Below are 17,121 nucleotides of genomic sequence, written 5' to 3' on the forward strand. Positions count from 1 at the left end.
ACATTTCCACTGAGTTAGGGCTGGTAATTAACAAGGATGAATCTGAATCTAAAGACTTGTGAGAGGTAGGGCTGGAGGTGAAAGCTCGTCACACGGGGAGGACTGGCCGCAGCGGGCCTGGGACCTGAGCAAGAAGGCACAGGGACACACACTCTGACCTGGAGCGGGGCAGGCAGTGAGCAGGCTGTAGTTTGATTAGTGTTGCGCACGGCTGACCCAGGGAGGGGGTTTAGCTGCAGAAAGGGCAAGGGCGGCTTCTAGAAGCAACACAGAATTATCAGTTGAAAAGGTTTAAGGCAGTTAAATGCAACACAAGCTCAAGAATCTGTCCAAGGAAATACAGCACCCTCACATAATGTATGCAGCGACTATCCTGTTTCCCTTATCCGCTGTACAGCTGGAACCAGTCTGGCTTGCAGGTGGTGTCAGCTACTTTTTGTGTTGTGCCGACCCATGTCAGCTCAGCTTGCTGGCATTAAAGCGCTGAAAGTGCTGGCCTACTTGCAGGGTAGCAGTGAGTGAAGTCAGCAAGCTGGGCAATTATTTTGTTTTCATCAATGCAGAATAATGACGACCAAAATGAGGGAAGGAGCATGTCAACCTTGTTGATCATCACAGACAAACAGAGGTAGACTGAAGTACTACGAAGTCTACTTTCTTTTGTAATATCTGAGCCTTGGACTGAAGTCCAGACAGTCGTCCTGACCTGGAATGAAGCCAGAATTGAGTGTGATGTCATGTGCAACATTTCTGGTTGTGAGTAACGCAGCAGAAATGTGATCATGCTGTACTGGGTCAGCCAGCTTTGGTCTCAGCTTGTGTTAGCCTGGTTCCAGCTCTCTAGTGGTAAAAGGGTCTTGATTGAGCCACTTCAGTGACAACAATAAATAGTCCTTACATAAGACACTTCTTCAAAGTGCAGCAGAGCTGTTGCAGCCATGAAGTCGAAGATAAAACGAAACACTAGAAAACAAAGCTCTATGCAGCTTTCATCTTATTCACAAGTGAGCTGTGAATATTAGATTTACGTCTGAAAAGTGGAAAGTGTGAATATTTATCAGTGAGGGGACCAGCTGGGTAGTCTGATTCAATTTGAAACAGGATTTGAGAATAACTCACAGCAATTAAACATGCCTCACAATGTGAATCTGCCACTTTCCCTGGACACGCTGTAATTGAATTTATCTACTTCTTTACATACACGCCGGAGCACGACTGCTGGCGCATATGTAAATACTCACTCTCTGAGAAGTTCTGAACGGTGAGATAAGACTACTCTCTAACACAGAGCCGAGACAGAAGGATGGATTACCTTACATGGCTGATGCAGAAAGGGCTTTAAAGCAGTGACATATTTCTCAATGACAGGAGAGGATGTGGGACTATGGACAGAGTCAGAGTCAGGCTGGGAGATGAGAACAGGGCCATGCAGTGCAAGGAAGCAGGGGAGCAGAGACGGAGCGAAGTTTAGTCATGCCGTGAAAAGAGATGCATAAATAGCAGCCATACATGAGACACTACATGGAGGACAAAGACTGCTAAAAAGCCTAAGAAAGCAGCGTATTTTTCTCCAGTGCATCCATATTGGGCTTAACATGTGAAGTTCTAGCATTACTTATCTTTCACCTTATTTCTGAAATAGATTTACCTACAAACCAACAAAGTTCTGTGAATACATGGGTGCTACTGTATCTAACAATGTTTGTGGTAATTTCTGCACAAAGACACTCATTCTTTGAGCACACTACCCTTAGCACACAACCAGCAATTGCATTTCATATGTGACATAAGAGCACATGCAGGGCAGGATGATGCAGTCTGGCAATACCTCTACTTGGCCAACACGTCTCAATAAGCAGAGACACCTCACAAGCTCCGAGTACAATTTAACACAGCACATACCAAACCATTCGAAAGACAAGAGATGACAGACGAAATCTGATACATTTAACATCTACCATCTCAAGACTTTTCAAAGGAACATATAATATGATGGAATCTAGAGGATGAAGGGAGAGAATAATTCAAGTTCAACAGGCTGTTTGATCCATGATGTATCTTTAGATTTCAGGAATGCACCGATAGGTGCAGACAGCTTGTTGTGAATGCGAGACTCACGCGTGGCCTTTGGATGATACTCTGCACCAGGAACGTCACGGGGTTCCCCGCCTTGCGGATGGCCTCCACCGCCTGCTCATGGCTAGCATCTCTCAGGTCCACTCCATCCACCTGGCACACGCACAGTCAAGAGCACAGCACAGTTAGCTGGGCTGAAAGGAACTGAGGAGTCTTCCATGACCGTGGAAAATCTACCAAACACTGGAAAGTTTAGAAGAAGGGGGCTGGACCAAGCATGACAAGGGCAGAGAGAGGGTCAGGAGGGCAGTAGAGACCAGATCCATAAGCTGTATGAATTAAATAAATATTGGTCTGAGGTTTAACAATACCAATATAAAATGTTATGTTCTAAACCACGGATGTCAAACTAAATCCCTGGAAGCCTGTTGTGAATGCTGGTTTATCTCACCTCTCTGCTGAACTTCTTTAATTAGGCAAATCATTTACTCCATTTGGCACTTTCTGATTGAACAATACATTACAGGCAAAGAGTGCACATGTGCCCTGTACTAATTACTAATAGGACCAATTACGCAAGGGCAATGGGTCGGAACTAAAACTAGCACTCATACCGGCACTCAGAGGAATTGAGTTTGACACCCCTGCAATGAGATATTTGCTCTAAATAGCATTCATTTTCCACATCAGACTACGAGCTTTAAGTTAATCAAATCAAAATGACTCATCACCACTCAAATGATAATTTATGATTTATCTGGAACTATTCTTAGCTTCTTATTTTAATGTTATTTGGATTTTATTCGTAATTTATTTTTTGTTCTATTATTAGCTAGAATTATGTTGAGTTCTGAGCTCCATACACTATAAATGCTAAGCACAACAGCTGGTTTTGATCTTCAGTAGATTTGCTTCATATTAATTATTAATTAATTATTCATCATATTTGATACATAATACTATAATTAATCAGTACACAGAGTGCTGAAACACTTTTAAGCATAATGTACAAGGAACAATGCATCTCTGACGCATTGAAAATTTAGAGATTATTTTGCATATGAAAGACTTGTAATTTTACTTTTATGTTCTTATGTTCTGTCTCTGCTGCTCTCTTTTTGCAATAATCAAGAAGATATTCAGCTTGATGGATCTGGTAGTGGTTATCACTGACCTTTATTGAAATCAGGCTTACTCATCCACCAGGCTTGCATTAGGAAATTTATGTATGCTGCCTTGCAGTGACATAGTCAATGTCTACATTTATGACTACAATCAAGGTGACAATATTTTGACACGGACGGCTGAAATTTCAGAACACTATAAAATAATAGTATTACACCCATGTTCAGTTAATGTATTATAAATAATAACTGCTTATGTACAATGTGCAGCAAATCAAAACGTCAGGGTTGAATTGTCATCCTGTCTACAATCCAGACGGATCAGCACCTCAACGATTCTGTCTCCGGTCTTCAGCGTTCCGTTGCGGCCCGCGGGGCTGTCCTCCAGAATGTGCTTGATGAAGATCCCCCTCATCACCTCCCCGTTGCTGAGGCGGCTGCCCATCCCCCGCCCCCCCACAATGCTGATGCCCAGAGACTTCCCAGCCTCTCTGTACAGCTCCACTCTGCGGGGAGGGGGACACACACACACGTCAGAGCACGCTCAATCACAGCCCGCTGTTCACGGCCCCCGCTGCCTCACCGCTCCATTCTCATGGAGCGCCGTGGCGTCCTTGTGAAAACAGGAAGCTCGGGAACAAAAACAGAGACAGAAATAACAGCAGCGGTCCCCTGCAGGGCACCGCTTGCTGACCACTGCCAGCTCTCTGCGCTGAATGAACGGGAACACACTCCGCGGAGATACTCACTTCCTGGGCTGGTTCCAGTTGTTGTACGCGGCATTGTGCAGCTCACTCTCCTCTCCCTCTCCGTCCTCTCGTTCTGGAAGCTCAGGGATCTCTCTGCTATTAACGGCAAAACGGACAAGGGCCTCAGTTTCGCTGCACTCTCCACATCAACAAACTGAGCCAAAAATCAAGACAACATCCTTCCACAACCTACCATAAGTAGTATCACAACTCTGTACTTCAGAACTTTCTATTGCACTATATCCCTTAATGCTGGTATGGAAGATCATAAAGTACCACCAAGATAACACTATAGACAGCTGATTGCAGCTATGGCGATTCTTCCCTGAAAGAAATTTCAAAGCAAATGGATGTTGAGGTGACATAAGTTGACCTCTGTGTCACAATCCTAAACTGCTCTTTGGATGGCATGTCTCTGCGTCTGAGGTTTGAGGTTTGAAGCTCATGTCTTGATAGTGGATCACCAGTAAGAAAGAAAATGCTGCTCTACCTGCTATAAGAACTTGTGAGTGCTGCTATTTCAAACTCATACTGTTTTTATCTGTTTTTATCAAATTTTACAATACAGTGCCATTGGGGATGAAAATAATGAAGAATGATTAGTAAATATTAGTTATAGGCACTGAATAACCTATTAATCAATATCTACAGTAAAATGTTTAACAATGAAAGCAATGGCAGGAAGGAGTCTGGCATAACCATCACACATAATACCTCCCGTACTTAACTGGTTAGCAGCTACTCGAAAGTTACCTCGCTGATGGCGCTAAGCTGTGAAACAATCAGTGCGTGTGCTCACCTTGGAGCAGGGGGTATCTCAGGGAAGGCCTCTTCCTTCTGCCGGCCCAGGCTGGCTCTGTACTCCTCCAGGTACTCTGCTGGGACGTACGTGATGCTGGAAAACACCAGTGAGGGGACTGAGCCAGCTAAAAGACCGCTCAGTGTGCACAGCACACAGCCAAAGCGCTCAGCCAGAAACACAGCTGAGTAAACAAATATAAATACAACACTTTGGTGACATCACTCAAACCGAAAGGTCAGTACCCCTCATCATCTTCGTATATATACGTTATATTTATTTATACAGATTTGCTCATGTAATCAAGCCTGTTCTTGCATGCATGAATGGAAATGACATTTTTTGAAATTCTATGCAATTTTGATATGGAAGCGTTTCACTCACAACTTTACCCAAATGTCAATATCAATTCATGCATATATTCAGCCTGCTTGTGGGTACATTAGCTATATACAACAGGGATGTGGTATTAAATAGACATATTCACCAGAGTGTTGTGAATTTTGTTTGGTAAGTAAATGTGTGCAAGTAATACTTCTGAAGGAAATATATTCCCAAAAACACATATTCCCATTAAAACACAGCTTGGAATAACAAAGTCAGCCTGATGCACAGAATAGGTTGACTGTGACAACAGCTTTCATATTCCCATCGATCTTATTTCCATTCTGCAGTCTTGATTTTCTGTCTAATCTTATTTTACAGTGGACATCAAATTGCTGGAGCCATTTTAAGCACTAACATTCCCGTATTCGAAATACTGGCTATCCCGGTCCAACGTGAATTGAGAATGAATTATTCACTAACATTCTCATGTTACCATAAATAATGCCTTCGGTGGTGTGCCCATAAATGTCTATGCAGACAGTTTAATCAGTGTTTACACACTGTGTTTTGTGCTGAAGTACATTATCAAATATATGAGTGCACACCAATCAGGCAAACTATATATTCATATTTATTCTGATTTTACTTAAGAATAGCAAGGAGCAGATACATATTTTGATTTCAAGTTTTAAGAGCAAAGACAAGACGTATATTCTACAGCACACCTGCATATCAGAATGAAGATGAGAGATCTAATGGGAGCGAAAAAAATCACATTACTGCATGCAGACACTGGTACTATACATGACACAGATACATGAACCACTGCACTTCCAACAGTGTATCAAGCATGCTGGTGCCATTTAACTGAAGTCAGATCTACAGCTGAATTAGTGAGTGATGGGGTGGGAATGCCAGACACATAACTTGTAACTCCGCTAACAGAAATGGACCCAGGAACCCTTGAAACACAGAAAAGGTGGTTAATGGGAAATGAGAGGGACTGTGGTTAGTGGTGTAGGGGTGTCCAGTGTGAGATTTATCCAGATAGATGGCTTTTGGCAGTGAGTGTCTGCTAAAAGACTTTTCTATAATCTGTGCTGAAAGTAAATGGGCCTGATGTGGTTATACTCTGTATAAGGTATACAGAGTACTTGAGGTTTAATGTTGAGTTTAATCAAATACAACCAATCTGTCCTTGCATCCATACTAAGTTAATACTTACTCTTCTATTTGGTTATGAAAATGAAAGTATGCTTATTCATACAAACGAAGACAGTAGTGGGTTCCAACAATTAGAGCACCACAATTCCATGTTTTATTTCAAATTTGGGTCCAACTCCTTGATTGCTTACGAATCTCTAGTTTGTTGCCGTGTCATCAGTGATGACACTCAGCTGAAGCCCCGACCAGAAGAACTCAAAAATGGTCAATTGCTCTGACAGAAGCACCAACAATTACACTGGGGGACACGAGCTGTTGTGTAGGGAAATGTAAGGCCACGCTGGCTGCGGTGCTCAGTGCTTTGTGTGGTGCGATCCTGAGTGATCTGGATAAAGCCCCTCTGCGGCAGACTGGCTCCCATGCAGTACGCAGACAGATGAGATCAGAATGACCTGACTCAGCGGCACGCCAGTCGCTCGGGCGTTAGCCATACTCACACATAAAAGGGGCACTGATCGTCGTCTGGCGCGCAAGAAGATCTAGAACGTGAAAAGACTCTTATGCACCGCGGCTGATACACTGACAGGTTTAGCGCTGGAAGCACAGGTCGGCAAACAGCGCTGAAAGTCAGGATCAAATGTTGCCCCAATATTTCAATTTGCTTCTCTGGAGAGAAACAGTTCACTTTATTGTTTCTATACTTTACAATGAATACTAACTTTCATCACTGAAACTGTATTTCTCTTTTCCATATGATAAATATAAATACAGTTGTGTGTCCTATACTACTTTATGTACATTAAACCCCTGTGTCTTCTTCAGATGTCTACCATATGTATATTGCCGTGACTTTTCACTTGAGCAAAAAATACATTCTGCTCTCATTCGACCTTAAATGTGGCATACACACTTTTTGTAGTATCTTCTTAAGTATTGTTTCAGAAAAACGTAGCACACTGCACAGCCTAGTGCTCCTAGAAACTAGTATCACAGCTGCACCTGACAGATGTAGACAAATGTAACACTCTTACTGTTATTGAAACACTAGCATCAATCAGTCTAGTCCTTTGCAATGTAGCCCTTCTTTTTCTCCTTCATGTAACATTCATGTTACCTTCAATTTGTGTTTAATTATATGCAGGAAAATATACACAGTCAGCATAGTGGTATATAATACGCTGATACATTCTAGGGTTATCCATTAATATTTAATGTTGTATATTGTGTATACTGTATACATAAGGCTTACATACCGTATATTAATGAAACTGATTCGGAAACTCTTTGCACAGTCAAAATTGAACTGAAATGACCACACATTCACTGTGTATAAAGGCATTTAGGTAAGACAACTGAATCCTCTGAATGTTTATCTATTCCAAGAGATTGGATTGTTGATCTTTTTTGGGTGACTTAGGCTTTATTCTGACTTGGATCCATGCAGGGAAAACAAACTTAATTAAAGTTAAGTAGCAGTCAAAGCTGAAATACTCAGCACCTTACTATTCAGCTTGACACCATTCTATTAACGTGTCAAAATCATCAATCTGCACGGCATAAAGAACATCAAAAAATCCAAATTCCTAGATCTTTACACAAAGAGTTGGTTTTTGTTCTACAATCATTGTGTGAATACCAAATTTTAACTTACTGGAATATGCACTTCACAATTAGCTTAACGATCACTGTAAAATATGAGAACAAATCTTATAAAATCTAAAAAATTATATAAAAATAAGTATACAATGTAAAATAATATTAAATATCTCAATATCAAATACATCTCCTTCACGAACATCCTGTTGACTAAAACATTTATGGGGTTTTGCAGGAATTTGTGCTGTAAAATAGAATTTCTGACACCATATCAGTTCTCACTGCCTGCACCAGCTCCTGACTCACTGTGTGCAGGCTGGCAAATGGCGGTGTGTGGGGGCACTGGTGTGCTTGTGCTGTCCCAGTCTTTACCTGATGTCCGGCCCAATGAGAGAGTGCCTCCTCAGCATGGCGCGAGCCTGGGCATTGGTGAGGTTAGTGGTCGGCTCCCCGTTGATGGCCAAAATGCAGTCTCCTACACCCACTCGTCCGTCTCGGCTGATGGATCCGCCGTGAATGATGCTGCGAATTAGCATCCCTGAGCCATCCTTAATGGCACTCACTGTCATTCCTGCCAAATATACAATGCTTCTAATGATTTTCGCTTCACAAGACAGGGACACAAGCTTATCACAATGACGGCACATACATCATTTGAACATAATCAATGGTACAATTTTTAAAATGTGAAAATTATTAATAGATTAATAGATTTCACAGACAGACAGACACACACACACACACACACACACACATACAGAAATGTAAAAAACAATTTAAAATTGTATGTCTTAACAGAGGAGGATGAAATATCCACTCAAACATGTAGAGTGACTGTTAAGATAATGGATGAAGCATCTGCTTCATAATAATCAGGATCTCTGTGCTATTTAAATGAGACAATACTGCTACCACACTTCTCATGTAAATTTATTTAAAGGAATTATCAACGAAACAGATAACGTACCAAGACTAGAGTTGCCCTTGACAACCGTAATTGTCCTCTCAAAACTGCTTCCTGAGGTCACCTGCTGCTTATCTTCTTCCACCACAGTGCTGGCTTCCACACAGAGATTCTCTTTCTAAACAGAAAGGGTGGAAACTCCTACCGTTACAAATGGCACCACAGACAACATTATCATCAATCTCAGCATTATTAAGAAGATATTTATGATCACTCAAACTACAAACTAACCCACACAACAGTATATTTATCACTAGGAGGCTCTATGACTGGGAGGGGATGTGGATTTAGGGTGAGGGGTATATCTATACCTGTCATGGTACCATTTTAAAGTGCATGATTACCCTCGTCATACAAAGTCCATTCTCCAGCATCTACACTGAAACTATACAAAGATGATTATATTTTGAAATCAAGATGATTGTATGGTTTCCAACATGCCTTTCCCTTTTAATAACTACAAATAATATCATATAAAGCATATATTGAGATCATAACTTAATAATTTAAGAAGAACGTACTTCTAAAACCAAACCTTTGGAACAACAATATTACACATTTGAAATTTTATTCTGAATTGACATGATTATATGGCATGCAGATCACAATGGCAGATCATGCTGAACACAGACAGCTTTTTTACCTTTACAAAGCTGTCATGGAGGGGTGATCTAGAGAGGGTGTCCCCACTGGCTGGCCCTGTGGGTTCACTGTCTCTGATGTGGACCTTATACTCTGGAAATGCCTCGGCAGCCCTGTTCATTTCCACAGGCTCGCCATCATCACTAAGGCCCTCCGGGAAGTCGGAGGGTGCCACCTCTGTCGCCAAGCCCTCCTCCTCCATTACGCCTAAGTGCCGCTCGAGCGACGGGCTGCAGCTAACCGGGCCGAGCGGCAGCGCGGAGCCCACGGACGTCCATGGCTGAGAGAAAGTGATTGGTTTCTCTTCGGGGGAAAAGGGCTCTGCTTCGTCAGCAAATCCAGACACTGCTGGGAAGGAGGGCTTTGCAAACAAGTCTTCGTGAGCACCCTGCTAGATAAAACAAACCATACCGGGCTAATTACAATTATCCAAGCTGACAATTAATTCATTGCGTTCACCCCTGCGAGCTCACAGTAATGAGCCGGTTGGGCATTACCAGCCGGTGGGGAATAACCGTACATGTAATTGATCCTGTTCGAGAATAGGTGGTGGGTCAAAAAAACAATATCGCTTTATTTCTATGGGCATGATGCATTGGAGTCTGCACCGCATAACCATGTGTCACCTTACAGACTCTTCCAGCATCCTGAAGATAACAATAAAAAGTTAAAAAACATATATCTGTAGCTCTGGGATTAGTAACAGTAAACCTAGAATATTACATGGATTGGGGGGGGGGGGGGGGGGGGAGTCTGCAGTGTAGTATTTATCTCTTGAAGACATCTGCAGTCTTTCAGAGACTTCAACTGAATTCTTTTCTACAGCTCCTTTGAAATGCATTCCACAGAGTGAGACTGCATCTCAGAGCTGGAGTATGTTCCACTGATGAAAAGTGTCTGCCCTTATTCATCAGTGAGCTGCTGTTCTGGCTCTCAAAATTCAGTTTGGAAATCAAGGGCAGAAAAAAAAGATCATCTTGAAATGTAGACCAGAGCACTTATCCTGCTGATTGCAGTTTTACTGCCAAAAAAGATGCAACCACTTCACTGACATGCAGACATCATACTTTCAGACTCATGGTTCACAAGGGTTTAGGGATAATGGAAAGACAAGAGTACAGCAACAAATATTGGAGGGATGCTAAAACGGTGATCTTTTCAGCTCACCACTAATGTACAAAGACCAGCGTACAGTTTCGTGTATTAATGCATATACAGCACCAGTCAAAAGTCTGGACACACTTTTCTTTCTTAATTTTTACTATTTCCCAAATTTTAGAATAATAACAAAGCCATCAGAAAAATGAAATAACACAAATGGAATTATGCAGTGACCAAAAAAAAGTGTTATAAACAAATCAAAACCATGTATATTTTATATACTTCTTTTTGGGAAGAAATTCATGCATAGCCATAAACTTCACAATTTGTCTTTGTTTCTAAATAACACATTTCAAGCATTTAAACATAAATATTTAGATCAAAATCTCTTTGAATGTTTCCCATCATCCTAATCCGGTGTGCCCAAACTTCTGACTGATACAAATGAACTAATCTTAGCATAATAACTTTTAATTTAATATTTAGGTTGTGTTACGCATCCAATAACACACTGATATGATAAACATTTTCTTCTAGTTAGTCACACAGGGACACAGATTTAAAAACTTGCTCTGTAGTTCGGCAGTCTTGATTTATGTTTGATTCCCAGCCTACCTTGGGTGTTGATGCCTGCATGGACATCTGGTAGTCCAGATCGGCACTGCAGGTGCTGCCATGCAGAGCTAGCATGGATGCTTGGAAGGTGTCATCTTCCTCTCCTGAGTAATGAGGATCAAACGTCTTCTCGTCCGTCAGGTCTGTGTCATTGGAGTCAATCTGAACAGAGGGAAAAGTGGAGCATGCAAAAAAGCAAAGGAAAAGAGGAGAAGAAAACAGTTCTCATCTCATTCATAACGACACTTGCTGCAACAGTGAGCACAAGGCGTCAAACCCAAATGGCAACTGGCACTGTCAAAGAGGAGGAATTCATACATTCTAAATGTCCTTTTTATTATAGGATTACACTGGGTCATATAGACGGTATGTAAAAAAAAATCTGATTCTGATTCTTAATTCTGACCTGAAAATGGACCTCAGTCCAGCTGCGCCTGTGCTTTGAGTTTCTTAAGACAGCCCGCCGTGCATAACAAAATGTAATGACACGTAGCCTCAGAAAAGGATCACTCGATGACCAGATGTTCTCTTTCTACTCCGTGTTTGGTTTCTGGACCTCAGGAGGGACTGACCAGTGCTAGTTCTGCATGGAAAAGGGCAGTCTCAGCCGGCTCCTCCTGGTCAAACTGAAGAGCAGTAAGAAAGTCGGACTGGTCCCTTCCAGGTTTGGGCTGCAGAGACAGTGGTGTGACAGTGAACCCCGCAGACCTTCCCAGGATACTGGGATTAGTCCTTAAGGAAGCGCTGCAGCTCTACTTTCGGTTGGATTCTCATGGTTTTGGCTTTGTTAAGCAGAATTAGCATGTTAGTAGCGCAGCGCTTGTTAGTGAGTTTAATTTAATTTAACACGGATCAAGGGCTGATTGTCAACTGTTGTGCACCGATTTCTTTTCACATGACTTTAATTAAGTGGAATTGCTTGCAAATGTTTCACCAGCATGCCCAGATAGAAATGTTTTGATTTTGTTTGATTGATTCAGTTGCTCATTTTCCATATGTTGTGGTCATGAAAAATGCAGATGGACTCTGGTGGGTTAACAATAACTTAATGAATTATGCATCAAACCACTCAAGACAATACATAACCTGCAGCAGGACTGGAAAACATCACACAATTTTTAGATGCATGAAATTCACCTGACTAAGAGCACACTTGATATTCCATCACCAAAACTGCCTGCAAAAGTCCAGCAAAATCAATTTCTGGAGATGACAAATTCTTGTTTTTAAAGTAAATAAAAAGGGACAGTTTTGGGAGATATGAAAATGTTGGGAGATTCAACATTGCCTTTCAACCTAAAAGCACCGCTGTGGAAAAAGCTGAAAAAAGTACCTTCAAAAAAATGAACAGCAATGCCAGGCAGAGCACATCCAGCTGCTGCTACCAATTCCTCAGATGTTAGCTTTGAATATGATATTGTTTGCCATTTTATCAGTAATAAACATTTCAACTGGTTGCAATGTTATACTTCACAACTTGTTGCTACACCACAGATTGAAGGCACACATGCACGTACGCACACACACACACACACACACACACACACACAGAGCCACAAACACAATGTCCGCGTCCTCCATTTCATCACAAAACAGAGGTAAAACACAGGGTCCTTACAGGTAGAGGCTTGGCCACTCCAATTCTGACTTTCCCGATGGCTGCCCCCTTCAGTGCCTGCACAGCGTCTTCCAGGCTTGCATTCTCCAGGTTGGTGTCGTTGACAAACATGAGCCGATCCCCGGGAAGCAGACGCCCGTCCAGCTCCGCCACTCCATCAGGCACCAGGGAGCGGATCACTATCACCGTCTTTGCTGGATCCACAGGGTCCTGTGGCAGGTGATATGTTACACTCAGTTTGATTTGTGGCATGTTCATCATGCAGTGATAACACATGAAAATTATGAAATCCATTTAAGATAAAAAGAGAGAGTAAAGCTTAATCACAGCAATTTAGGTTTCATTTAAGATTGCATTGACACATAGAATTTTCATAATATATTCTAAGACAAAATGTATGACAAGGAAATCAAGCTGCAATTTGACATAAACTAATTAAACTAATCATGGCCTTGATAGGACAAAGCTCACACAATCCAATCAGGGACTAATGAATGTAAGAAAAATACTGCTCATATTTTGTTTTGCCTGTATCTAAAAATATGGCCAGGGCCATAAGCTTTCATTATCAGAAAATGAGCCCAGGAACCACAAGTTTAGTTCTCGTGTTTCATAAAAATTAATGTTAAAAAGTATTATGGAGCTAATTAACATTCATATGGCCACTGGTTCATTAAATCCCAGCAGAAGTTAAACTCACGTACCTGATAATCTAAAATACTAAATCCAAGACCTGTCTCTCCCTTTTCCAACTCAATGTCTTGGATATCCGTTTCCCACATGGCCAAAGAAGATCCCAGAGTCTCTTCAGTCACATTTTCCTTCACAATGTTGTCTGATTCAGGGGGAATGATGAAGCCATCGAAGTCTCCCTGTACCTTGAGAAAAGGATTAGGCTTGTAACTTCATCACAAGTCCAAGACTCATGTCTTAGAAGACAGTCAGCTGTTGCTTCTGATCCCGTTTCATTTCTTACCGGCTGTATACAAAACTGAAACGGGTCTTTGAGCCTACTTTCTCCAATTGATCTTAGAGGCCACATAAACAGCTGATTGATTAAGCTAGCCCTCTTTTCTGAGTTTGTTGAACACTGTCCCTTGTATCTCACAGTGACTGAAGTGCTTACTGCTTTATGTGGATTGACATTTATGAACTGTCATATTCCCTTTCATCCTAATCCTAATCCTTATCGCAGAAAATCTGGAGTCTCGCCGCTGCATTGGCTGGCCTGTACCAAGGCAAGGAGGGTGGGTGGCTGAGCGTGGAAGACATTCATATTCTACAGCAGAAACGAGTACTCCCAAAAGTTTCTGCTAATGCTGGCCTTTTTTTCTTGCATGTTTATATGTGCAATGCTAGAATTACAATACAGGTACCCGTACATACAGGTACCTGTGCATTACCAACAGCAGATGAAAAGAACTTAAATCTTTATGATGTTGTGAGCCACAGTAACTATATATTTCTAAAAACACTGTCTTAACATTACATTTTGCTCCCATACATGTATTAGACACATTAAATCAACATTTACCTCTCCACTGACTTCACTTTTAGTAAAGGAAAAATACACATTGTCAAAGTAGCAATATGCCCCATAATTATTGAATACCTCCTCGGTGGACTGGGCGGCCCCCGTTTCCAGGCTGGGATTGGCAGCATCACTGTCACTCTGCAGGAGAGGGGCGGGGCGACAGCATGTCATGCACACGTACACTGGCAGCTCTTTCAGAATGCTCACCACCTCCTTGTGACTCTCGCCAATCAGGGATATCCCATTTACCTGCAATACAGATTCATTGTGCTTCATTAATAAAAGAGCATGCCAAAGATAATAAAATAAGGCCTTTTACATCAAAACACAAGCTTCAGAAGCAAATTATGATTATATATTATTGAAGTCACTGTGGATAAGAGTGTTTGTCAATAATTTAATGTAATGTACTACCAAAAACTAGCACAGTGTATGCCTTTCAGTAACAATGTAAAAATAATTTGCAGACAAACAGAGGCTGTCTAACTAGCCTCATGATCTAGTGTGACGTTACTGGGCCCTTACCTCCAGCAGCTCATCTCCACTGAAGAGCTTACCACTGCGTCCGACTGGCCCCTCTGGCAGGACAGAGCGGATGTAATGGTGGCCAGCGCTGGCCTCCAAGCTGATGCCCAGCCCGCTGCTCTCGCTGAACTTCTCAACCTGGGCCACCTAACGGGATGTCATCATCCTCTTTTCAACACTCCATATGGTGCATGACGAAACATCAAAGGGCTACTGAGACATTCCCATGGCTTTTAACCAGCTTCCGGGCTAGGACTCTCAAAACACAGACCCACCCAGTAATTACAAACTGGAAAGCTGGCTCTTTTCGCAGGCTGACAGTACTGGGGCAGATGAAATATCTCTTTAAGAAATGCATTTACCGTCAACAAGCATGTTTGATCACAGAAAAAAAAAATCTTGTTGTTATTTATTGCAGCTTATTCCCATGTTAACACTTAATTTCATCCCCAAAGCTGCAAACCATTCAGAGAAATTGTGTTGTATTTCTGTTGACTTTTACTTGACTTACTACTACTTCATTGCTGGGGCCAAGAGCAGACTGCCATTTCTTCCTCAGTTCCTCCTCTTCAGACACAGTTAGCTTGGAGCCTACAGAGCACAAATGAACATTATTTCCACTCCTTGAAAAGAATGTACCCATCCATGAAGGTACTTTGTACATTAAAATGGCAGACCAGGCTTAAATCGCACATATCACAAGTGTGTTAAACAATTAAACACCCACACCTCTATAAAATTCTAATTTCTGCAGTAAACATGTGACAAGACAATTCCAGAAATAAATCTTGAATGTGCTATGCTACAAATAGCACAACACACAATGTCCTCAAACAGACTGTGATTAATCGCCTTTAAGATTTTCATTCAGCCTACATAATTACCATTTTTTTCCTCAGTTACATCAGCTGTTCTATAATGCCTCTGATTATTGCATACATTTAAAGTTTTTCTTACCCTCTTTGACATCTGGGAGGTCATCCTCAGTAGCAGTCAGACTAGTGCTCCCACACAGTGAGGGGTACAAGTTCTTCTCTGTCAACCAGTAGAAAATACAAGCTTCAGTTCATATACACACACAAAGCAAATGCAGAGATGTTACATTCACACAGAACAGCATTAGTACACTTGTGTGTGGATCTATGAGTTTTAATGTGCTGTCACAGTAAGCGCTCTCCTGTTTGCATGTCAAGTGCTACAACTGCTGTTCTCATATGGCTGTCCCAATTACAGGCTTTCTACCATCAGAATTCCAAAGACTGGGTGGAGGATTATGTGCTAAAAATGGAACTGTAATTGTGGTTAAAGGGAAAAAAAAATGCAAGCAATCCAGCCCAGTCCTCAATGGTGTATCCAGTTACACAGAGCGTGCTGTCTTTAACGCAGCATACTGGCTCCCCTTCACACTGCAAGTAGACAGAATAGTTGACATCTGTGGTACCCCGTGTGGTGTCTATGTCCATTCTGTCCATAGTGAAGTCCTTCAGCACAGCAGGCAGAGGTTTGGACTCAGCAACAACAGGGACCAGAGGTAAGTGCATGTCCCCGGGTCGGAAACCCCGCCTCACGAGTTTCAGGTGCACCGTCTGGCCCGTGTGCCTCAAAACCTCCACTGCCTGCTGGTTGGTGTAGCCCTGGATGTCTGTCCCATCAACCTGTAGGGGGGCAACCACACACACATAGGTGAGGCCCATGTCTGTGAGAAACAGGGCAGTTTAGGATAGTTCCATGAAGACATAAGTTAGTCAGAGTTAGCCATCTCTGGGGAAAGACTGCGGTCTTCGCACTTGTGGAAACATTTGCATTTACAATCTGTCAGGATGGGCCACCATCTGGTTCTGTTCCTGTGTCATTATCAAAAGGGAGGGACATTGTGGGCTGCTCTTCTGCCTTTATTTATACACGCTGTGACAATTTACAACTGTGCAATACACAGTTTGGAAACAAACAATGCCCAAGACTTGTACCCAAGCCAAGTTGTTTAGCACTGATAAACAATGAGGCACTACACACCAATTTAAAGCAAGTTTGAATGTGTGATTTTTAATGCCAAACCACAAGTCCCATTTACCTAAAAATACACAAGCATAAAATATTTTTGATACAAAAATAATAACCAAATAAATAAATTCACACAATTACGTTGTACTGTTTATTATGCTTATGAAGCCTTTACGGTTTGCCAGAAAATTATTCACACTGATGTGGCAACTATGGTTAAAGTATGGGAGATGACTCTTACTTTAACTACTGATTACAACAACTAAGCATATTATTTACAATAAAT

General features: G+C 41.8%; 1 protein-coding gene across 9 annotated transcripts in view; it reads right to left on the minus strand.

Moving 5' to 3' along the window:
* LOC118792930 (multiple PDZ domain protein-like) overlaps positions 1–17,121 on the minus strand; it is a 44,790-nt gene that overhangs the window by 13,691 nt on the left and 13,978 nt on the right. For 2 of the 9 annotated variants that reach the window (XM_036550790.1, XM_036550787.1), the window contains exons 11-28: positions 16,276–16,489; positions 15,792–15,869; positions 15,346–15,425; positions 14,835–14,981; positions 14,388–14,558; positions 13,480–13,653; positions 12,776–12,985; positions 11,730–11,828; positions 11,158–11,319; positions 9,443–9,832; positions 8,803–8,917; positions 8,208–8,406; positions 6,737–6,778; positions 4,749–4,844; positions 3,950–4,045; positions 3,529–3,706; positions 2,119–2,229; positions 159–257 (exon numbers count right to left, since the gene is read on the minus strand). In XM_036550790.1, coding sequence (XP_036406683.1) covers positions 159–257; positions 2,119–2,229; positions 3,529–3,706; positions 3,950–4,045; positions 4,749–4,844; positions 6,737–6,778; positions 8,208–8,406; positions 8,803–8,917; positions 9,443–9,832; positions 11,158–11,319; positions 11,730–11,828; positions 12,776–12,985; positions 13,480–13,653; positions 14,388–14,558; positions 14,835–14,981; positions 15,346–15,425; positions 15,792–15,869; positions 16,276–16,489 — 2,661 coding nt within the window. The remainder of the gene's footprint in view (positions 1–158; positions 258–2,118; positions 2,230–3,528; positions 3,707–3,949; positions 4,046–4,748; positions 4,845–6,736; positions 6,779–8,207; positions 8,407–8,802; positions 8,918–9,442; positions 9,833–11,157; positions 11,320–11,729; positions 11,829–12,775; positions 12,986–13,479; positions 13,654–14,387; positions 14,559–14,834; positions 14,982–15,345; positions 15,426–15,791; positions 15,870–16,275; positions 16,490–17,121) is intronic. The other 7 variants (XM_036550794.1, XM_036550792.1, XM_036550793.1 and 4 more) reach the window with 6 other exon arrangements.

The sequence above is a fragment of the Megalops cyprinoides genome, chromosome 18 (assembly GCF_013368585.1).
Source record: "Megalops cyprinoides isolate fMegCyp1 chromosome 18, fMegCyp1.pri, whole genome shotgun sequence".
In the NCBI taxonomy this organism is placed as follows: Eukaryota; Metazoa; Chordata; class Actinopteri; order Elopiformes; family Megalopidae; genus Megalops; species Megalops cyprinoides.